Source organism: Lucilia sericata, unplaced genomic scaffold, assembly GCF_015586225.1.
Source record: "Lucilia sericata isolate MDLA Ls3-8-SP2 unplaced genomic scaffold, ASM1558622v1 Contig003210F_arrow, whole genome shotgun sequence".
NCBI lineage: Eukaryota > Metazoa > Arthropoda > Insecta > Diptera > Calliphoridae > Lucilia > Lucilia sericata.
Window position 1 is genome coordinate 14,077 of NW_023996757.1, and position 19,348 is coordinate 33,424.

Genomic DNA, 19,348 nt, shown 5'->3' on the forward strand with positions numbered 1-19,348 from the left:
ACTAAATTATTAAATTAATAATGATATCGTATAAAAAGTTTTATTAGTCAATTAGGAAATAAAGATAATGAAATCCATTAAAGCAACTAAGTAAGGAATATCGAAATAATTATATATCTAAAAAATATCCATTAAATGAAATTATTATAAAAATGAAATATTGTATAGAAACTGCATTTCTCTACATATTATGGGGGCAATGTATGTCATTCAACAATTATGACTAACAATTCAAAAAATATCCCACTTTTTAACTACCCCCTTAAACTGCTTAAACTGATGCAGAGGATGATTTCATTTGACTATATATTCTTTGTAGGAGGAATTTTATTACTTGCAACAATTTCTACCCAGTCATTTGACTTTTCAGAGAAAAATTTTTCACACATAATATCTCAACAACAAACACATGTGTTAAACTCTACGAAAAATATGCTAACGAATAGAAACGATTTAAAACGATTTAAAAAAAGCACACGCCTGAAATGCTCTCGCAAAAGATCGTTGAAAAATAAATGAGCTACAAGAGGAATTGTAGAAAAATTTTGTGGCATTCTTCGCTCGCACCTCAAAAACGATCGACGTCTTGGTTTCAGTCTCGGGGATTATGACTTGAACCAATTCTTATTGAAATAATATATATAGAAAATATTATATATATAGAAAGAATTATATTGAAGAAAAAAAAGAAGAAATTTAAAGTATACATAGAGTTATTTTTATACTAAAGTGAAAGAAGAAAATTAAAGTTTTTGAAAAAAAAGGAAATAATTTTTTTTATGAAAATATATATTTTACAACGAAAAGTGAGTGTTTTTTTGGTAAAAGGATAAAATAAAGAAATTTGAAAATTTTCAAAAGAAAAATTGATTTCGTAACAAGTAAAGAAAAGAAGAACAAAATTTTTCTTGCTGAAAATCTATAAAAAGAATTTTCTTTTTTTTTTTTTGACTGCGAAATAAAAACGATCAAACGTTAACGAAACGGAACGGTTAAGCGGTTAACGGTTAACGGTAATAAAATAACGGTTATAAGCTAAAGAAAATAAATGAAAATAAATTGTTTATATAAAAGGATTTTTTTATTATCCTTGTTTAATGAATGCTAAAACCAGGATTAAGCATAATTTAACAAGGCTAATAGGAATCAGAAATATATAATCATAAAGCGATCAAAATATTTTTTTTTTTTTTTTTTTTTTGAAATAAAAATTTTAATAAAATGAGTGATTCAGTGGATTAATCATAGGAAAAAGAAGAAAATTTTTGTATAATATATATTATTGATATATATATAACGACAACATAAAACTGAACATATCTAACATTAAAGTGGAAAGAAAATTTATACAAATACATTTAAACAAAAAATTCAATTTCTATATAGAAAAACGAAAAAAAGAAACACAAGAATAAGAGAAACGAAAAAAAAAGATTTCAAATAAATTAAAAATAGATTTTGAAAATTAAGAAGCCACCACCAACCTACCAACCAAGTGGTGAATGGTGACTGGTGTTAGTGCGGTGAATAAAAGAAGAAAATTTTTGCGCGCAAAAGAGATAGAAAATGCCTAAGACTCTTATGGAATAAACAAGGATAGCAGACAATTTAATACAATATTAAAACATTTTTATAAAAATAGAAAGAAAAGCTACATATAGTGGAGGAAAAATTTAAAAAAAAAATTTCAAAATCATAAAAAGTTTTTTTCTACTACTTAATAAGCTATTTCATTTATAATTAATATAAAAAGACAAGAGTGTGTGTTAAAAAAATCAAGTGTGTGTGTGTTCTATATACAAGAAAAAAATCTAGAAAATTCCTTTATAAAAAAAAATTCTTAAAATATTTCTATATTTCCTTTTTTCCCTTTTTTTCATTTCCTAGCCCATTTAACGAAGTTTTATATCTTTAATCAAAGAGAAAAAAGTATTTAGAAAAAAAAGCTAAATTTAAAAAAATAAAATATTTAATTTAAAAAAAAAAACAACAACAAAAAGTCATAAAAGCAGCTTTAAAAGTGCAACATATAAAACACACGCCTTTTAGCGTGTTTGTTTTTGAATTTTGTTTTGTTATTTTTTATGTGTTATATAACGAATTAAAATAAAGAAAAATATGCAACGACAAAATCCGAATCCACAACAACAACAAATGTACCAGCAGCAACAACAACAACAACAGCTGCAACAACATCATGAACAACAATTCATGCATCAACAGCATCAAGAAATGCATCAACAACAAACCATAAGCCGCAGTGAACATCATCATGTTCAAAGGAGTCAAGTAACCACCCAACAAAGAGGTCAGTTATCTGCTCACGAAATCATTCCACAAACATTCTCTCAGCAATCATTAAATCTTTGATCCTTAATATTGTTGCTTTGCTCTCCGTTATTATTTCCTGTTTACTCTTTTGTGATTTTTTTTCTCATTTCCTGTGTGTTAGTAAACCGGAAATGCTTATGAAAAGGATTTGAATTTGATTTTTTTTCTTCTTTATTTCTTTTCATTGACCCAATTAAATTGAGGTTAAATATAATGTAAACTATAAAAATAAATTATGACTAATATAGCAGATACATCATGGATAGATAAATAATAATATTTTGATGAGAAAATCGAGAAAATTATGAAAAATTTTAAAACAAACAAAAATTTAAACCAATTATAACAAATTGTTTTTGTTTTTCAATAGAAATTTGAAATAATTTTTTTTTTAATTTTTTAAAATTAACAAAAAAAAAATTTTTTGTGATCGAACAGACCTATTATTTGTTTTTTTATTGTAAAAAAAAAAATTTATAAAAAAATTTATTAAAAATAAATTTAAAATTATTAAAAAATTAAAATATTTTTAAAATTTTTTTTGGAAAAAATAATTTTAAAGTTTATTACAAAAACATTAAAATATATATTAAGTTTTTTGGATTTTTTCCGATCTGTGGAATAATATTATTAATTAAATATTCTACTGGCTTGAGTTCGAGTCCCACTTGGGAATAATTTTTATTCAGCTCGAGCCTGAAAAATATTCAATTAATAAATCTAAAGAATAATAAAAATTTCATTAAAAAATTAAACTTTTTAAAAACTTAATTTGAATTTTAAAAATTTATTATTAAACTATTATTATTTAATTAAAAATTCTTTTTATTAATAAATCAAAATTTTTAATTTAATTTATTAAAAATTTAAAAAAATAGTTAAAAAAAGATTTTTTTAAATTTTCTCATAATGAATTGGATAAAATTTTAGTATCTGCCTTAGTATAGTTTTCCGAAAACGATTCTGTCTACATAGTCAGAGCGGAAACTCATAATTAGTTTAAAACCCATTAGATTTCAAAATAAGAGCTTTTACAAATAAGCTTTATGACAAATAAAGGACTCTTTAAATTTAGAACATTTATTCCTAATTATCATCAAATCCAATTGAATTTGTCAATGGTATTCAAAACTACTATTAGGATATAATAGGAAAGTTTAAAAGAAGAAGAAGAAGAGACCAATCGAACTAAATGATCATAAGAAATAAGAATGAAGTACTAAGCTTTTCGTTGGAAACGATCATAATTTTAACATTTAATTAAAGAAAATAGTTTTTGTTAGAGATCAAGTACCTAATTCTCAACTAGATATTCTCGATCGGGTAATATTGTTCGCGAAGTTCTTCTTTGAGATGATAGCATTCAATAAAGAACTTCTTAAAGTTAAGGGGTCCGGTCCCTATATAAACGTATTCATGATCGAGAAAAAATTTTGTTTGAGATTTAATATTAAATAAGAAATCTAGTTTATTTTTACTTAACATCAAAATCAAATTAATTTTCTATACAAAAGATCTTTTCACAATGAATTCGGGTGATATGGTCCCATCACATTTTAATTTGATTTCACGAATGAAATTTCTTTTCAATATGGAAAGTAACTCTTTAATATCAAAACTTTTAACAAATTTAATCATAAGACAAAGATCGCCAATGATTTAGAAAGTGGTTCGGATCAGTTTTGGTGTCTATAGGTATATAAATTTAATGGAATATAAAACGGGGGAACATTATATATCAATCGAAATTTTTTTATTTAAATTCGATTCGAAATTGATAAATCGGTAGTGAGATAAAAACTGCCTTCAACAACTTTACATATATATTTTAGGTCGAATACGAAAATATTGCTATAAAATCGTATAGTACGAAGGCTTTTTTACTTCAAAACTTGGATCAAAGAGATTAAAGATGCTGAAGTATAATTTACTAAAGTTTCACATCAACCTTAAACATCTATTAATCTTTAACAAAATTTGTATAAAATATGGTTACAAATTTGAAGTCTTTATTCAAAATCAATTTTTTATGGAAATTTCATTCTATAAGGGTCTTATTTATAAAATTTTTTCAAAGGTTTATAAATAAAATTTTCATACAGAATTTGTTCTATAAATCTTTGATAAATATTTATGAATAAGGCAGTAAACCTTTAGTAAGTTGTGGCTCTAATAGCTTAACAGTTAGTGTTGTAGTCTGTTAGACCGCAAATGGTGGGTTCGATTCTCACCGGAGACATAGGTAAAGGAGCTCACAATAGGTTCGATGGAGGTCTAGATGTATTTTTTTAGGATGTAACATATATCTTCTTTTCAAACTATTTACTAAAGTAGTAATAAAATAAAAAGGTGGTTATAAATATTAAGACTCGAAGGACCATAAATAATAAAAAAAACCTGTAACACTGAAATATGTACATTTATCGAATAATTACATTCGTTCTACTAAACTTACAAATTTCTAAAATATTGGAAAATTATTTAAACTTGGAAATAAAAAAATCAAAATATATTATAGTATTTCTGATTTAGAAAAATCAGTAGAATCTCTAAATTAATGGGAAAATAATTTTTAGTATTAATTTATAGTTATTTTATAGTGATTAAACCGATTAATCTATGTCCGTCTGTGTGTCTAAGAAGGTGATTAAACCGATCAAACTATGTCTGTCTGTCTGTCTGTCTGTCTGTCTGTCTGTCTGTCTGTCTGTCTGTCTGTCTGTCTGTCTGTCTGTCTGTCTGTCTGTCTGTCAGTCTGTCTGTCTGTCTGTCCGTCTGTGTGTCTGTTGAAATCAATCTTCTGCTAAAGTAATGGAAGAGTAGGAAAAATTAAATAAATTAAAATATACGATTCGACAAAGGCCCATATTTACCCCTGCCGAATCTTATTCTTTAAATCCTCAATATTTTTTAAGAATCCACATTTAATTTACAAATTTTTAATATAATATTATATTGTTAATATGCTTTTTATTAAATGACCCATTTTACTCCAGTAATAGAAAACCCGATTCAAATTTCATTAAAAATATTAAAAGTTTCACTAATCTTTAAAAACTAAAAATCGCTTGATATAATAAGTCTAAGACTGCAAGATATTCGAGTATTTTTCAACAATCTTATTAATTCCGTATAAATATTGGGTTCATAATCACTACAATGAAGACAAATGGAAAATCTAACAAGAAAAGTTAAAAAATCAGGGTCCAAAATCGGGCATTCGAAAGTGATAGAAATTTTTAATCTATTCAGGTTTCGAATGCCACAATTTGGCCCAGTTTTCTTATACATATATTGTTTAAGATCTATTGGAATTTATAAACCAAATTAAAATCACTTTCTCCAGCGAAATTTTAATATATTCTTCACTTATAACAGAAACAATGTATTTATTCCCCAAGAGAAAACAATTTTATCTCTATCACTAACAGATAAGATGGATTATCAAGATAATGACCTGGAAATTTTATCTATTATTTTCAAATTAACCAAAAAAAAAAAAAACAAAATTGCAATCAGTCACTTAAATTAGCAAGTTTAAAAGCAACGATCTTTAGAAAAAGAAAACAAAATCCCTCATAATTCCAAGAGTAAATATCACACAATTATACGTCAAAGCAATTGGCAAAAACAATACGAAATGCTAAACATCAAAAACGAAAAAAAGTACCAACAATATAAGTATAATAATCTTAAGGCCACTTATTAAACAGCAGTGCCAAAAACAGATTATTATCGGAAGATCTAAAGAATTGTACACAAATAAAGTACAACATTAATTTTAGTCAAGAATTTCCTCGCTGGGAATTAGAAAAAAGAAACAGAAACCAAAATACTGACATTTGCAATTACTCATACAGCGATATAAAAGAAAAACTCTTATAATGAACACAAAAACTGTTATACAGCGAAAGGAAAATCTTCGCAGATCAAGAGAGCAATTTTGAATAAAGTGCGCATGTACTTAGCTCATAGATTATTATAAACAGCTGTTTCGAAATTATCTCATACTCATATTTCTTTTTAGGAATTTTCTTAAGCAAATTCTAACTTTTATCTTTATCCAATTTTTTTTTGTTTACAGTGGAACAACATGGCGGCGGTTATGTACAACCAGCTTTGACACACATCTATGCTCAGGGCGACATCTCACCACCCGTATTCGAACAAATTTTCAAGAATGCCCGTTTCGCTCAAGGCGGCAATGCCTTGTTCGAAGGCAAACTTCGTGGCAATCCTAAGCCATTCGTAACATGGACCCGAAAAGGCGCACCACTTCTCGAGTCTCAAAAGTTCCGCATGAGCTATAATGAAGCCACCGGTGAGGTATCGCTGCTCATCAATCAAATTGGACCTGGCGATGAGGGTGAATACACTTGTACGGCTCGCAATCAATATGGTGAAGCCATTTGCAGTGTTTATATTCAACCAGAAGGCGCACCCATGCCTACCATCCAACCCATTCAGAAACAAATGGACAAGTCCATTTTCGCCAATGGTTATTCGTTCTCCTCCACCAAGGAAGAGTTCCGTGTGGATACCTTTGAGTATAGACTTTTGCGTGAAGTATCCTATAGAGAGGCCATTACACGTCGTTCGACTTACGAACAGGACTACTATTTATGCCAAGAATTGGATCGCTCTATGGGACCAGCTCATGCCCCACAAATTGCCCAGAAACCTCGCAACTCTAAACTGATTGAGGGTTCTGATGCTGTGTTCGCCGCAAAGGTTGGCTCCAATCCCAAGCCACGTTTGACTTGGTTCCACAATGGACAACGTTTGGTTCAATCCAATAAGTATGACATCTCATACTCGAGCGGTACAGCCACTTTGCGTGTTAAGAAAGCCAACATCAACGATGCTGGTCATTATACTTTGCTGGCAGAGAACACCCAAGGTTGTGTTGTGTCTTCTGCTGTGTTGGCCGTTGAGCCTGCTGCTGAGTCGGCCCATGAACCAAAACCTGTTGATGCTACGGCAGAACAGTTGGAAGCGGGCAAGGCTTTGCCACCCACTTTCGTTAAGTCCTACGGTGATCGCGAAATCACCGAAGGTCGTATGACTCGTTTCGATTGCCGTGTTACTGGCAATCCTTATCCTGAGGTATACTGGTTCATCAACGGTCGCCAGGTCAACGATGATGCCGCTCACAAGATTCTTGTCAACGAATCCGGTAGCCACTCGCTCATGATTACCAATGTCACTCGCTTGGATGCCGGCCGCTGTCCAATGTTTGGCTCGCAACAAGGCCGGTGAGGTTGCCATCGAGGCCCAGTTAAATGTGCTCGAGAAGGAACAAGTTGTCGCACCACAATTTGTTCAACGCTTCAGCACTATGACTGTGCGCGAGGGTGAACCTATTACCATGAGCGCCAATGCCATAGGTACTCCTATGCCTCGTATTACCCTGGCAAAAGGATGGTCAGCAAATTTCATCAACCGCTGAACGTTTTATTGGCATTGATGGTGGAGCTACCTGTTTGGAGATTCCACGTGTTAAAGCTTCCGATGCTGGCTGGTACCAATGTACTGCACAAAATATTGCCGGTTCTACAGCCAACCGTGCTAGACTCTATGTAGAAGTTCCCAGAGAACAACCACCCGTCGAACAGAGACGTCTTAATTTACCAAGACCCACGAAGATTATCGAACCAGAGTAAGTATTTGTTAAAAAATCAAACAAACGAATAGTTTTTCTATGTTATAAACTCCTTTACAGGCCCCAACCTGGTCCAGAATTATTTATTTGCGTCATGTTGAACGCGCTAAGCCTCATTTACGTCCTGGTGAGGAAGACCGTGTCTACCCACCGCCACAGTTCATTATACCACTACAAAATGTGCAACAAGTTGAAGGTGGCAAAGTTCATATGGAGGCCCGTATTGAACCTGTTGGCGACCCAACCATGGTCGTAGAAATGGTTCCTTAATGGTCCATCTTTGGCAGCTAGTAAGTCTTATACACTTTATAATCTTTTTAAACAGAGAACTTAACTTACGTTTCTTTTATTTAAAGGCTCTCGTGCTACCTCCGTATTCAAGTTCGGTTCATTGCTCTCGATTTGTTGAGCATTATGACCCACGATTCTGGTGAATACATGTGCCGCGTTACCAACGCTGCCGGTATGGCAGAATCTCGTGCCAACTCTCCGTTACCCAACGCCCTTCAATTGAGCAAACTTCTCAACATCCCAGCAGCTTGCAATACATCAATCAATTGGAGGATTATTCACGTTATCAACGTCAAGAAAGTTCCGAGGAACTTATGAATCAACCCCCTGTCTTCATCGCCCTCTTAAGGATTTGGGTGAATTCGAAGAAGGTAAAAATGTTCACTTTGAGGCTCAAGTTACTCCAGTCAACGACCCCACCATGCGTGTAGATGGTACAAGGATGGTCGTCCTATTACTGCCAGTTCACGCATTACAGCTATTTTCAACTTTGGCTATGTCTCTTTGAATATTTTGCATTTGCGTGCCGAAGATGCTGGCACATACACTGTACGCGCTGTCAACCTCATGGGTGAAGCCATTAGCTCATCTACCATTCGCGTACATATCAGATCTCAAGTTACCCGCTGATTTGGGTATTCCATGAGCAACAGCGTTACATCGAAAAGGTAGAAGAATTGGAAGGGCTATAGACAGTCTCAACAACGTCGCCATGCTCAGGAGGCACCCGAACCAATTGCTCCACCTCAATTCAAAACATCAAAATTCAAAATCAAGTGGATATGCGTGAAGGTGGACATGCCCACTTCGAGGCTCGTTTGGAACCTACCGGTGATTCTACTATGCGTGTAGAATGGTTCAGGATGGCCACCTTTGGAAGCCAGTTCGCGCAGCACCACCTTCTTTAACTTTTGGTTATGTTGCTCTTACCATAAGCAACTTACCATTTACGATGCTGGCACTTACACTTGCCGTGCCTACAATGCCATGGGTCAAGATATTACCCAGCCCAATTGACCGTCATCTCTTAAGAAGGAAAATCGTTTCCGAACTCTCACATCCGGTGGTTTGGAGAAGATCCAACATTTGGAAGACTCTTCCCGCTTACGCGGCCGCACTGAGGAAGAAGAGACTAAGATCACTCAAAATTCCTCGTTTCTTGGTCCCATGAAGGGTACCAATAAGATTATCGAGGGACAAAGGCCCATTTCGAAGCTCGTGTTGAGCCTCAAAGTGACTTGAGCATGAAAATCGAATGGTATCATAATGGTCGCGCCATTACTGCTGCAACCTTATTCAAATGTACTATGACTTCGGTTATGTTGCCTTGGACATTTCTCAAGTACGTGCTGAGGATGCTGGTGTTTATACCGTTGTTGCCAGAAACAAGTTAGGTGAAGCTCAATTGCAAGGAACGATGATAGTCGAAAGTAAGTATTATATTTCATTCGAAATACTACAGTCTAACTGATATTATTCTAATTCCCCTTACAGCTCGTTCCAGTATTGACACATCTAGCATGCACCGTGGTTTGTATGAAAAAACTCAACACTTGGAAAACAAGCAATTCGTTGAGCCTCACTATGATATCGAAGAAATTTCGAAATCTAAACCCATCTTTGTTCAACCACTGTCTGACCCCAAACCCATCCATGAGGGTAAGAACATCCATTTGGAATGCCGTTTGGAACCTATGGGTGATCCCACTATGCGTGTTGAGTGGTTCCAGAATGGTCGTCCCATAACTGTAGGATCTCGCTTCCGCACTTACTATGATTTCGGCTTTGTAGCTTTGGACATTATTCAAGCTACATCTGCTGATTCTGGTGAATATACTTGCCGTGCCACCAACCACTTGGGTTCAGCTCACACTTCATCGTGTGTTCGTGTTATTGATCGTTCTGATATTGTTACCGAAACTCAGAATGAAATGTCTTTGGAGCAAATTCAAATGTTGGAAGATGCCTCTCGCCGCCGTCATCATATGGAGGAGGAAATCACCGTCATGCAAGCTCCTCAATTCACCAGAGCTTTGCACAACATTGAAACCATGGAAGGTACCAATGTTCATTTGGAATGCCGCTTGCAACCTGTTGGTGATCCCAGCATGCGTGTTGAATGGTTCGTGAATGGCAAGCCCGTCAAGACTGGTCACCGTTTCCGTCCAGCTTATGAATTCGACTATGTAGCCCTTGATCTTTTGGGTTGTTATGCTGCTGACTCTGGCGTTTATACCTGTCAAGCCACAAATCAATTGGGCGAAGCTGTTACCTCTTGCTCCGTACGCATTATTGCCAAGAATGATTTGATTTTGGAAACTCAAAATGAGTCTGGTTTGCAAAAGATTGCTTACTTGGAAGACTCTTCCCGCTATCGCCGTAGCGAATTTGTCGACGAAGAAGTAGTAAACATTCGTCCTCGTTTCCTTACCCAACCCAAGAGTCTTAATAACATGCGTGAAGGTGGTCATGCTCACTTTGAATGCAAGATTGAGCCTGTTACCGATCCCAATCTTAAGGTTGAATGGTACAAGAATGGCCGTCCCATCACTGTGGGTCACCGTTTCCGTCCCATCCATGACTTTGGATATGTAGCCTTGGATATTGTTGATCTTATTGCCGAGGATTCTGGTGTTTACACTTGCCGTGCTGTCAACTTGATCGGTTCTGATGAAACTCAAGTGCAATTGCAATGCCGCAGCTCGGAACAAATTGTGACTGTTACACAAAATGAAGCTGGTTTGGAACAAATCCATTACTTGGAAGATCGTTCCCGGTACACTCGCCGTGAAGAAGTCGATGAGTCCACTAAACAAACTCCTGTCTTCACTACTTCCTTGAAGAATGTTGAAATCAAGGAAAATCAACGTGCCCACTTTGAGTGCCGTTTGATTCCAGTTTCGGATCCTACTATGCGTGTTGAATGGTATCACAACAACATGCCCTTGAAGTCCGGTTCTCGTTTCACCGAAACCAACAACTTTGGCTTTGTAGCTTTGGACATTATGTCCTGCTTGCCTGAAGATGCCGGTACTTACACTTGCCGTGCCTATAATGCTGTAGGTGAAGCCATCACCTCTGCTGTGGCTGTTGTTCACACCAAGAAGTCCATCTACTTGGAATCCCAACACGAAAGTGCTTTGCCTCGTTTGCAACATTTGGAAGATAGCAACAAACGTCAACGCATGAGTGCCCAGGAGGAAATTATTTCTCAAGCTCCAGTTTTCACTCTTCCTGTACGTGATTCCCGTGTTGCTGAGGGTCAAGCTGTACACTTTGAAGCCCGTTTGATTCCTGTTGGTGATCCTCACTTGAAGGTTGAGTGGTTGCGCAATGGTCAACCCATTGAAGCCTCCAATCGTATTACCACCATGCACGATTTCGGTTACGTTGCCCTCAACATGAAGTATGTTAACCCAGAAGATTCTGGTACTTATACATGCCGTGCTACCAATGAACTGGGTCAAGCTGTCACCTCTGCTTCATTGATTGTTCAATCTAAGACTTCCATCCAAATGGAAACTCAACATGAAGCTGCCATGCACAAGATCCATCAACTTGAAGATCATACTCGTTACCAACGCCGTGAAGAAGAGGAATATGTTGTAACTCAAGCTCCTCGCTTCGTTACCAAACTTATTGGCCCCAGCAATTTGGTTGAGGGACAAAGCGCTCACTACGAATGCCGTATTGAACCTTACCCTGATCCAAATCTTAAAGTTGAATGGTTGCACAATGGCAAGCCATTAAATACCGGTCACCGTTTCCGTACCACTTACGATTTCGGTTTCTCCGCTTTGGATATCTTAACAGTTTACGCTGAAGATAGCGGTGAATATACCTGCCGCGTTACCAACAACTTGGGTGAAGCTGTTAACTCCATTCGCTTGAATGTACAATCCAGATCATCCATCATTCAGGAGACTCAACATGAAGAAGCCTTGCAAAAGATTCAATACTTGGAAGATGAGTCTCGCTTCCAACGCAAGGTTGAAGAAGATCAATATATGACTGAACGTCCTCAATTTGGACGTCCTTTGCGTAATGCTAATACCAATGAAGGCAAGCCCGTACATTTGGAAGCCACTCTTACACCTGTAAACGATCCTACCATGAAGGTTGAGTGGTATTGCAATGGCATCCCAATCCAAACTGGCCATCGTTTCAAGACCACCTATGACTTTGGCTTTGTTGCCTTAGACATCTTGTATGCCCATGCTGAAGATACAGGAACCTACATGTGCAAGGCCAAGAATGCCGTAGGGGAAGCTGTCACGACTTGTGCTGTAAACGTAACAGGTAATTTTTTAACATACAAAAAAATTATAAATCATGAACAATTATTAACATTTTATTATAAACTTCTTACAGCAAATAAGACATTGGATCTCGACACTCTTGATGCCGAGCGTTTGGAAAAGATTCGTCAATTGGAAAGCTATGCTGCACCCAAGAAGGTCGAAGTTGAAGAGAAGGGTCAAAAGCCCATCTTCTTAACTCCTCTTAGCAATTTGGAACATCTCAAGGAAGGCGAACACGCTCATTTGGAGTGCCGTGTCGAACCAATTAATGACCCTAATTTGAAGATTGAATGGTTCTGCAATGGTAAACAATTGCCTTTGGGCCATCGTTACAGAACAACACATGATTTCGGTTATGTTGCCTTGGACATTCTCTACGTCTATGGCGAGGATACTGGTACTTACATGTGCAAGGCTACCAATTTGCTCGGCGAAGCTGTCAACACCTGCAATGTTCGTGTTTTGAACCGCCGCAGCATGATTTTGGATACTCAACATCCTGATGCTTTGGAAAAGATTCAAAAACTCGAATCCAAGGTAGTTACAACACGTACTGAGGTTAGCGATCAACCCATTAGCCCACCACATTTCACCGCTGAATTGCGTGGTACCACCGAAATCTACGAGGGACAAACCGCTCACTTTGAAGCTCAAGTACAACCTGTACATGATCCTAATTTGCGCATTGAATTCTATCACAACGGAAAACCTTTGCCATCAGCTTCTCGTTTCCATATCACATTTGACTTCGGCTATGTCGCTTTGGATATTACCCATGCCGTAGCTGAAGATGCTGGTGAATATTCCGTTCGTGCCGTTAACGCTTTGGGTCAATGCGTATCATCGACCAATTTACGTGTTATTGCTCGTGGTACTATCATCTCCGAAACACAACATCCTGAAGGTTTGGAAAAGATTCGTAAATTGGAATCGACCGCTCCATTCCAACGTCCTGAATTGGAAACACCTGGTACTAGACAACGTCCCGTATTTACTCAACCCTTACAAAACATTGACCGCATTAATGAACATCAAACTGCTCACTTCGAGTGCCGTTTGATTCCAGTTGGTGATCCCAATCTTAAGGTCGAATGGTACCGTAACGAAAAGGTCATTGAAGACAGTTCTCGTATTACCAAACAACACGATTTCGGCTTTGTTTCTTTGGACATTTCTCACATTCGCAAGGAAGACGAAGGTGTTTACATGTGCCGTGCCGTCAATCCTCTTGGCGAGGCTGTTACCACTGCCTCTATGCGCGTTGTTTCTGAAGCTAGTATCCAAATGGATACTCAACATCCCGACAGTATCAGCCGTATTCATCAATTGGAGCGTCCATCTGCACCTCGCCCCGTCGAACCAGAACGTGCATTTGAGAAGCCTATTTTCACTCAACTTCTTACTGGTCCCTCTGAATTGTGGGAAGGACAACATGCTCACTTTGAAGCTCGTGTTGTACCAGTTGGCGATCCATCTTTGAAATTCGAATGGTACATCAATGGCGTTGAGTTGCAGATGGGTTCTCGTTTGAGAACTACCAACGATTTTGGTTTCGTAACACTCGATATTAGCTCTGTAGTACCCGAAGATGCTGGTGTTTACATGTGCCGTGCTTACAACGCTGCCGGTGAAGCTGTATCATCTACTGCTATGAAGATTAAGACCAAATCCAACATTATCGGTGAACCAATGATTCCTGAATCTTGGGAAGCTGTCCGTCTAAAGGAAGCTTCCATGAATCGTGTTCCTGAAATGTTTGTCGATACAACACCTCAACAAGCTCCAGTCTTTACAACTCATTTGCAGAGCTTCGACAAACTCAGTGAAGGTCAACACGTACTTTTGGAAGCTCAAGTTGAACCTCGTGCTGATCCCAACTTGCGCATTGAATGGTTCAAGAATGGTATTTCACTTACCACTGGCTCTCGTATTCGCAGCACCTTTGACTTTGGTTTGGTCACTTTGTCCATCAATGGCTTGCGTGCCGACGACTCTGCCATTTACACTTGCAAGGCCACCAATCAAATGGGTGAAGCTGTTTCCACCTGCTCACTCAAGATTGAAGATCGTCATTGGTTGCAAGCTGAATCTTTGCATCCTGATTCTTTGCCTCGTATTGGAGAACTTGAAGCACCCAAACCTGGACGCCCCGAAGCTCCAGAACCAGTTTACGAAACTCCAGTATTCATTACTCACTTGAACAATATCGATTGTAAGGAAAGCGATAACGGCCGCTTCGAATGTAATGTTGAACCATCTCGTGATCCTACCATGAAAATTGAATGGTTCTACAATGGTCAACCATTGCAAGCTGCTGCCAAATTCAAGTCCATCTATGACTTTGGCTACTGTGCCTTGGATATGTCCAACCTTTATGCTGAAAACAGTGGCGTCTACACTTGCAAGGCTACCAATAGCAAGGGTTCTGCCACTACATCTGGTACACTCAAGTGCACAAGTGGTAAGATCATGTTCTTGGACACTCAACATCCTCAAGGTGAAGCTGGTTTGGAAGCTGTTAAGGAAACCGAAGAAGAATTGGCTAATCGTTACAACCGCGAAGTTGTCAAACCTGAAACTCACTATCCTCCACCAGTCTGGACTAGACCTTTGCAAGCTGAGTTCCACTTGTCCGAAGCTCAACCTCTACATTTGGAAGCTAATGTTGAACCTAAAGAAGATCCTAATCTATTCATTGAATGGTACTTCAATGGCAAATTGTTGCAACACGGTTCTCGTTTCAAGATGACAAGTGAATTTGGTTTTGTTACCATGGATCTCATCGAGGTCTATGAACGTGATCAAGGTATTTACACCTGCAAGGCCTACAACAAATCGGGTGAAGCTTTCACCACCACTACCATTTACTGCTCCAGCAAGGATAGCATCATTGAACAAACCCAACATCCTAAGGGTGCTGAAGGTCTCGAACAAATTCAAGATTTGGAAGAATCTTTGCGCAAGGACGGCAGCAAACCCGAAAAACCAGAAGAAGGTATGGCTCCTCGTTTCACTACTGAATTCGTCAACATCTCGGATGTTGGTGAGGGCGAGATTGCTCATTATGAAGCCAACCTCGTGCCCACCGGTGACCAAAGCATGGTTATTGAATGGTTCTTCAATGGCAAAGTACTTGAAGCTAGTCACCGTGTCCGCACCATCTATGCTTTCGGTATGGTTGCTTTGGAAATTTTAGGAACCAAGATCGAAGATACCGGCACCTACACTTGCCGTGCTACCAACAAATACGGTTCTGCTGAAATCAGCTGCACTCTTGAGTGTGTTGATAAGCCACGTGGCCAGAAACCTCGTTTCACCTCCCAAATTCAATCGTTGGAAGGTCTTAAGGATGGTCAATCTGCTCACTTTGAGTGTACTCTTATTCCTGTCAATGATCCTGAACTTAAGGTTGAATGGTATCACAACGGCAAGCTTATGCGTCACTCCAACCGTATTAAGACCGTTTCCGATTTCGGTTATGTTGTCTTGGATATTTCCTATTTGCAAGATCATGACAGCGGTGAATATGTTTGCCGTGCTTACAACAAATATGGTGAAGACTTTACCAGAGCTACTCTTAACTGCCGTGGTCGTGGAGGTGTATTCTACGACAGCTTGCAACCCGATTCTCTGCAAAGAATTAGGGAATTGGAGTGCCCACAATTGCCAGGAGAGGCTGTTGCCCCTGTTGTCGCTGAACCACCCAAGTTCATTACCCACATCAAGGATGTCACCAAATTGGTTGAAGGACAAAGTGTTCACTTTGAAGCTCGTCTTACTCCTATCACCGATCCCGATCTTAAGGTTGAATGGTACTTCAATGGCAAGAAATTGCCCCATGGCCATCGTTTCCGTACTTTCCACGATTTCGGTATTGTTATTTTGGATATTTTGTACTGCTATGAAGAAAACTCCGGTGTTTACGAATGCCGTGCTGTTAACAAATATGGTGAAGATGTAACTCGTGCTACTCTCACCTGCTCTTCCAAGGCCAATTTGATTTTGGATTCCCAATTGCCACGCGGCATGGAAGGTGGCTTGGAAAAGATTGCCAACTTGGAATACAGCATGGTACGTACACGTGACGAAACTGTAGAAGAAACCAAAGGTAAGGCACCCGTGTTCACTGTACCTTTGGAGAACATTGACAATTTGCGCGAAGGTGAAAATTGCCACTTTGAAGCTCGTGTAACACCCCCGATGATCCTAGACTCAGAGTTGAATGGTACTGGAATGGTCGTCCTTTGAAGGCCGGTTCTCGTTTCCGCACATTCTGCGACTTTGGTTTCGTCATTTTGGAAATCTCACCCGTATATCCCGAAGACTCTGGTGAGTACTCTTGCCGTGCTATTAACGAGTACGGTGAAGCTGTAACCACTGCCACCATGAAGATTGCCGGTAAACGCAGCATCATCATGGAATCCCAATTGCCCAAGGGTATGGAAGGCACCATTGATCGTATTGCCGAATTGGAAGGTTTGGGTGTACGCAGCACTGAATTCGCTCCCGAAGATGATACCGGTAAACCACCAGAATTCATTACCACTCCCTTCGATATGGTCATCAATGAAAATCAATTGGCTCACTTTGAATGTCGCTTGCAGCCTATCAACGATCCCAGTATGCGTGTCGATTGGTTCCATAACGGCAAAGCCTTGTGGGCCGGTTCCCGCATTAAGACTATCAATGATTTTGGTTTCGTAATTTTGGAAATTGCCGGCTGTTATCAACGCGACTCTGGTTTGTACACTTGCAAGGCCACCAATAAACATGGTGAAGCTACTGTCTCGTGCAAACTTCAGGTTAAGGGTCGCCAAGGCATTGTCATGGAACCACAATTGCCTTCCAACTTCCGTACCGGTACCGAAAGCTTGCAGAAACTCGAAGAAAGCATGCACAGGAGAGAGGAAATCGTGGTCGATGAAGAACAACCCAACCCACCCAAGTTTATTGAAGAAATCAAGGATAACTTGGATGTTCAAGAAGGTGGTCCCATTCACTTTGACTGCCGCGTTGAACCGGTGGGTGATCCCACTATGCGCATTGAATGGTTCTATAATGGCCGTCCTTTGCCTACAGGTTCTCGTGTACATCAATTGAATGACTTTGGTTTCATTGCTTTGGATATTGATTATATATATGCTCGCGACTCCGGTGAATACACCTGCCGTGCCGTTAACAAATGGGGCGTTGCTACCACCACTGCCAAGGTCACCTGCAAGGGTAAGGGCAACATTGTCTATGATACTCAATTGCCTGATGGCATGACTGCCGAAAAATTGAGAGAATTAGATCGTGGTCGCATTCCTGAAGTAGTACAACAGGAAGAGGTCGAATATGGACCACCTAAGTTCATTACCGAAATTGCTTCAGTGACTGTTGAAGAAGCTGAAGCAGTACGTTTCGAGTGCCAAGTTGAACCCAAGAACGATCCCAATTTGCGCATTGAATGGTACCGCAATGGCAAGCTTTTGCCATCCGGTCACAGATATAGAAACATTGTGGATATGGGTTTCGTATCATTGGATATTTTGTATGTTTATGCTGAAGATTCCGGTGAATATGTATGCCGTGCTTATAACAAATACGGTGAAGATCGCACCAAGGCTACCATTTCCTGCAAGCAATTGCCTTCGATTATGTTGCAAAATCAAGTACCACGTGGCATGAAACGTTCCGAGACCCTGACTCAAATGGAAGCCACCATTAAGAAGTATACTTCAGAAGTGCACTTAACCGAGGATGATCTTTTCGATCCTGATCGCAAGCAACCACCTCGTTTTGTTACTCAAATCAAGGATCAAACCAATCTCACCGAAATGGCTGTTACCAAGTTTGAGTGTCAATTGGCACCAGTGGGTGATCCCAATATGAAGGTCGAATGGTTCTTCAATGGCAAACCATTGTTGTACAGTAAGTATTTTTTTGGGGTAAAGAGGATTTTTAAGTGACAAAAAAACTAATGGTTTCTTTTATTTAAACAGAGAACCGCTTCCAACCTATTTATGATTTCGGTTATGTAGCCATGAACTTTGGCTGGGTTTATCCCGAAGATAGCGGTGAATATGTCTGCCGTGCTACCAACTTGTATGGCAAGGATGAGACCAGAGCTTTCATTAAGGTTGCTGGTAAACCAGGCATTGTCTACGATTCTCAATTGCCCAAACATATGCATAGTATTGATCGTATTCGTGAAATGGAAGCCTCTTGGCAAGTGTAAGTATTTAGAAGGGAAATATTAATTTGGGAAATTTATTATATGATTGGGTTGGTTTTTAGTGTTCCCGAGGAAGTTGATCCCGATGCAAGACCTAGATCGAAACCCGTGTTTGTTAGCAAATTGGAACCACAAACCGTTGAAGAGGGCGAACCTGCACGATTCTGTGTACGCGTTACTGGTTATCCACGTCCAAGAGTTATGTGGCTCATCAATGGTCACACTGTGGTTCATGTAAGTTTAAGAAACGATAAAGTAGTAGTAAATATCAGAACTTAATGTATTTCTTTTCTGTAGGGTTCTCGTTATAAGCTTACTAACGATGGTATGTTCCACATGGATATACCCAAGACCAGACAATACGATACCGGCAAAGTGGAAGTTATTGCCCGTAACTCTGTGGGTGAAGCTATTGCTACCACTGAACTTAATGTTGTAGCCCGTTCCGATGATTATCGCGGTGTCCTTAAGAATTCACCACGTCGTAAGTATTTAAGACATTTTTGTTGTGTGAAATTCTTTTTACCAACAACAACAACAATTTTA

At 38.3% G+C, this 19,348-nt stretch overlaps 1 protein-coding gene across 1 annotated transcript; it reads left to right on the top strand.

Annotated features, from left to right (window-relative positions):
* Positions 1-520: 520 nt before the first annotated feature.
* Positions 521-19,345, top strand: LOC119614656 (titin-like; the record flags this gene model as incomplete). Its single annotated transcript, XM_037970771.1, is given in 26 exon segments — positions 521-806; positions 1,888-2,308; positions 6,416-7,554; positions 7,556-7,741; positions 7,743-7,990; positions 8,054-8,070; positions 8,073-8,251; positions 8,253-8,283; positions 8,350-8,376; positions 8,379-8,474; positions 8,477-8,617; positions 8,620-8,712; positions 8,715-8,908; positions 8,910-8,927; positions 8,929-8,967; positions 8,969-9,043; positions 9,046-9,146; positions 9,148-9,485; positions 9,488-9,568; positions 9,571-9,714; positions 9,779-12,583; positions 12,656-16,780; positions 16,783-18,498; positions 18,570-18,801; positions 18,865-19,036; positions 19,100-19,345. Coding segments are annotated over 25 exon segments (12,633 nt in total), but the record flags the coding sequence as incomplete, so codon positions are not given.
* Between the last annotated feature and the right edge of the window lie 3 nt (positions 19,346-19,348).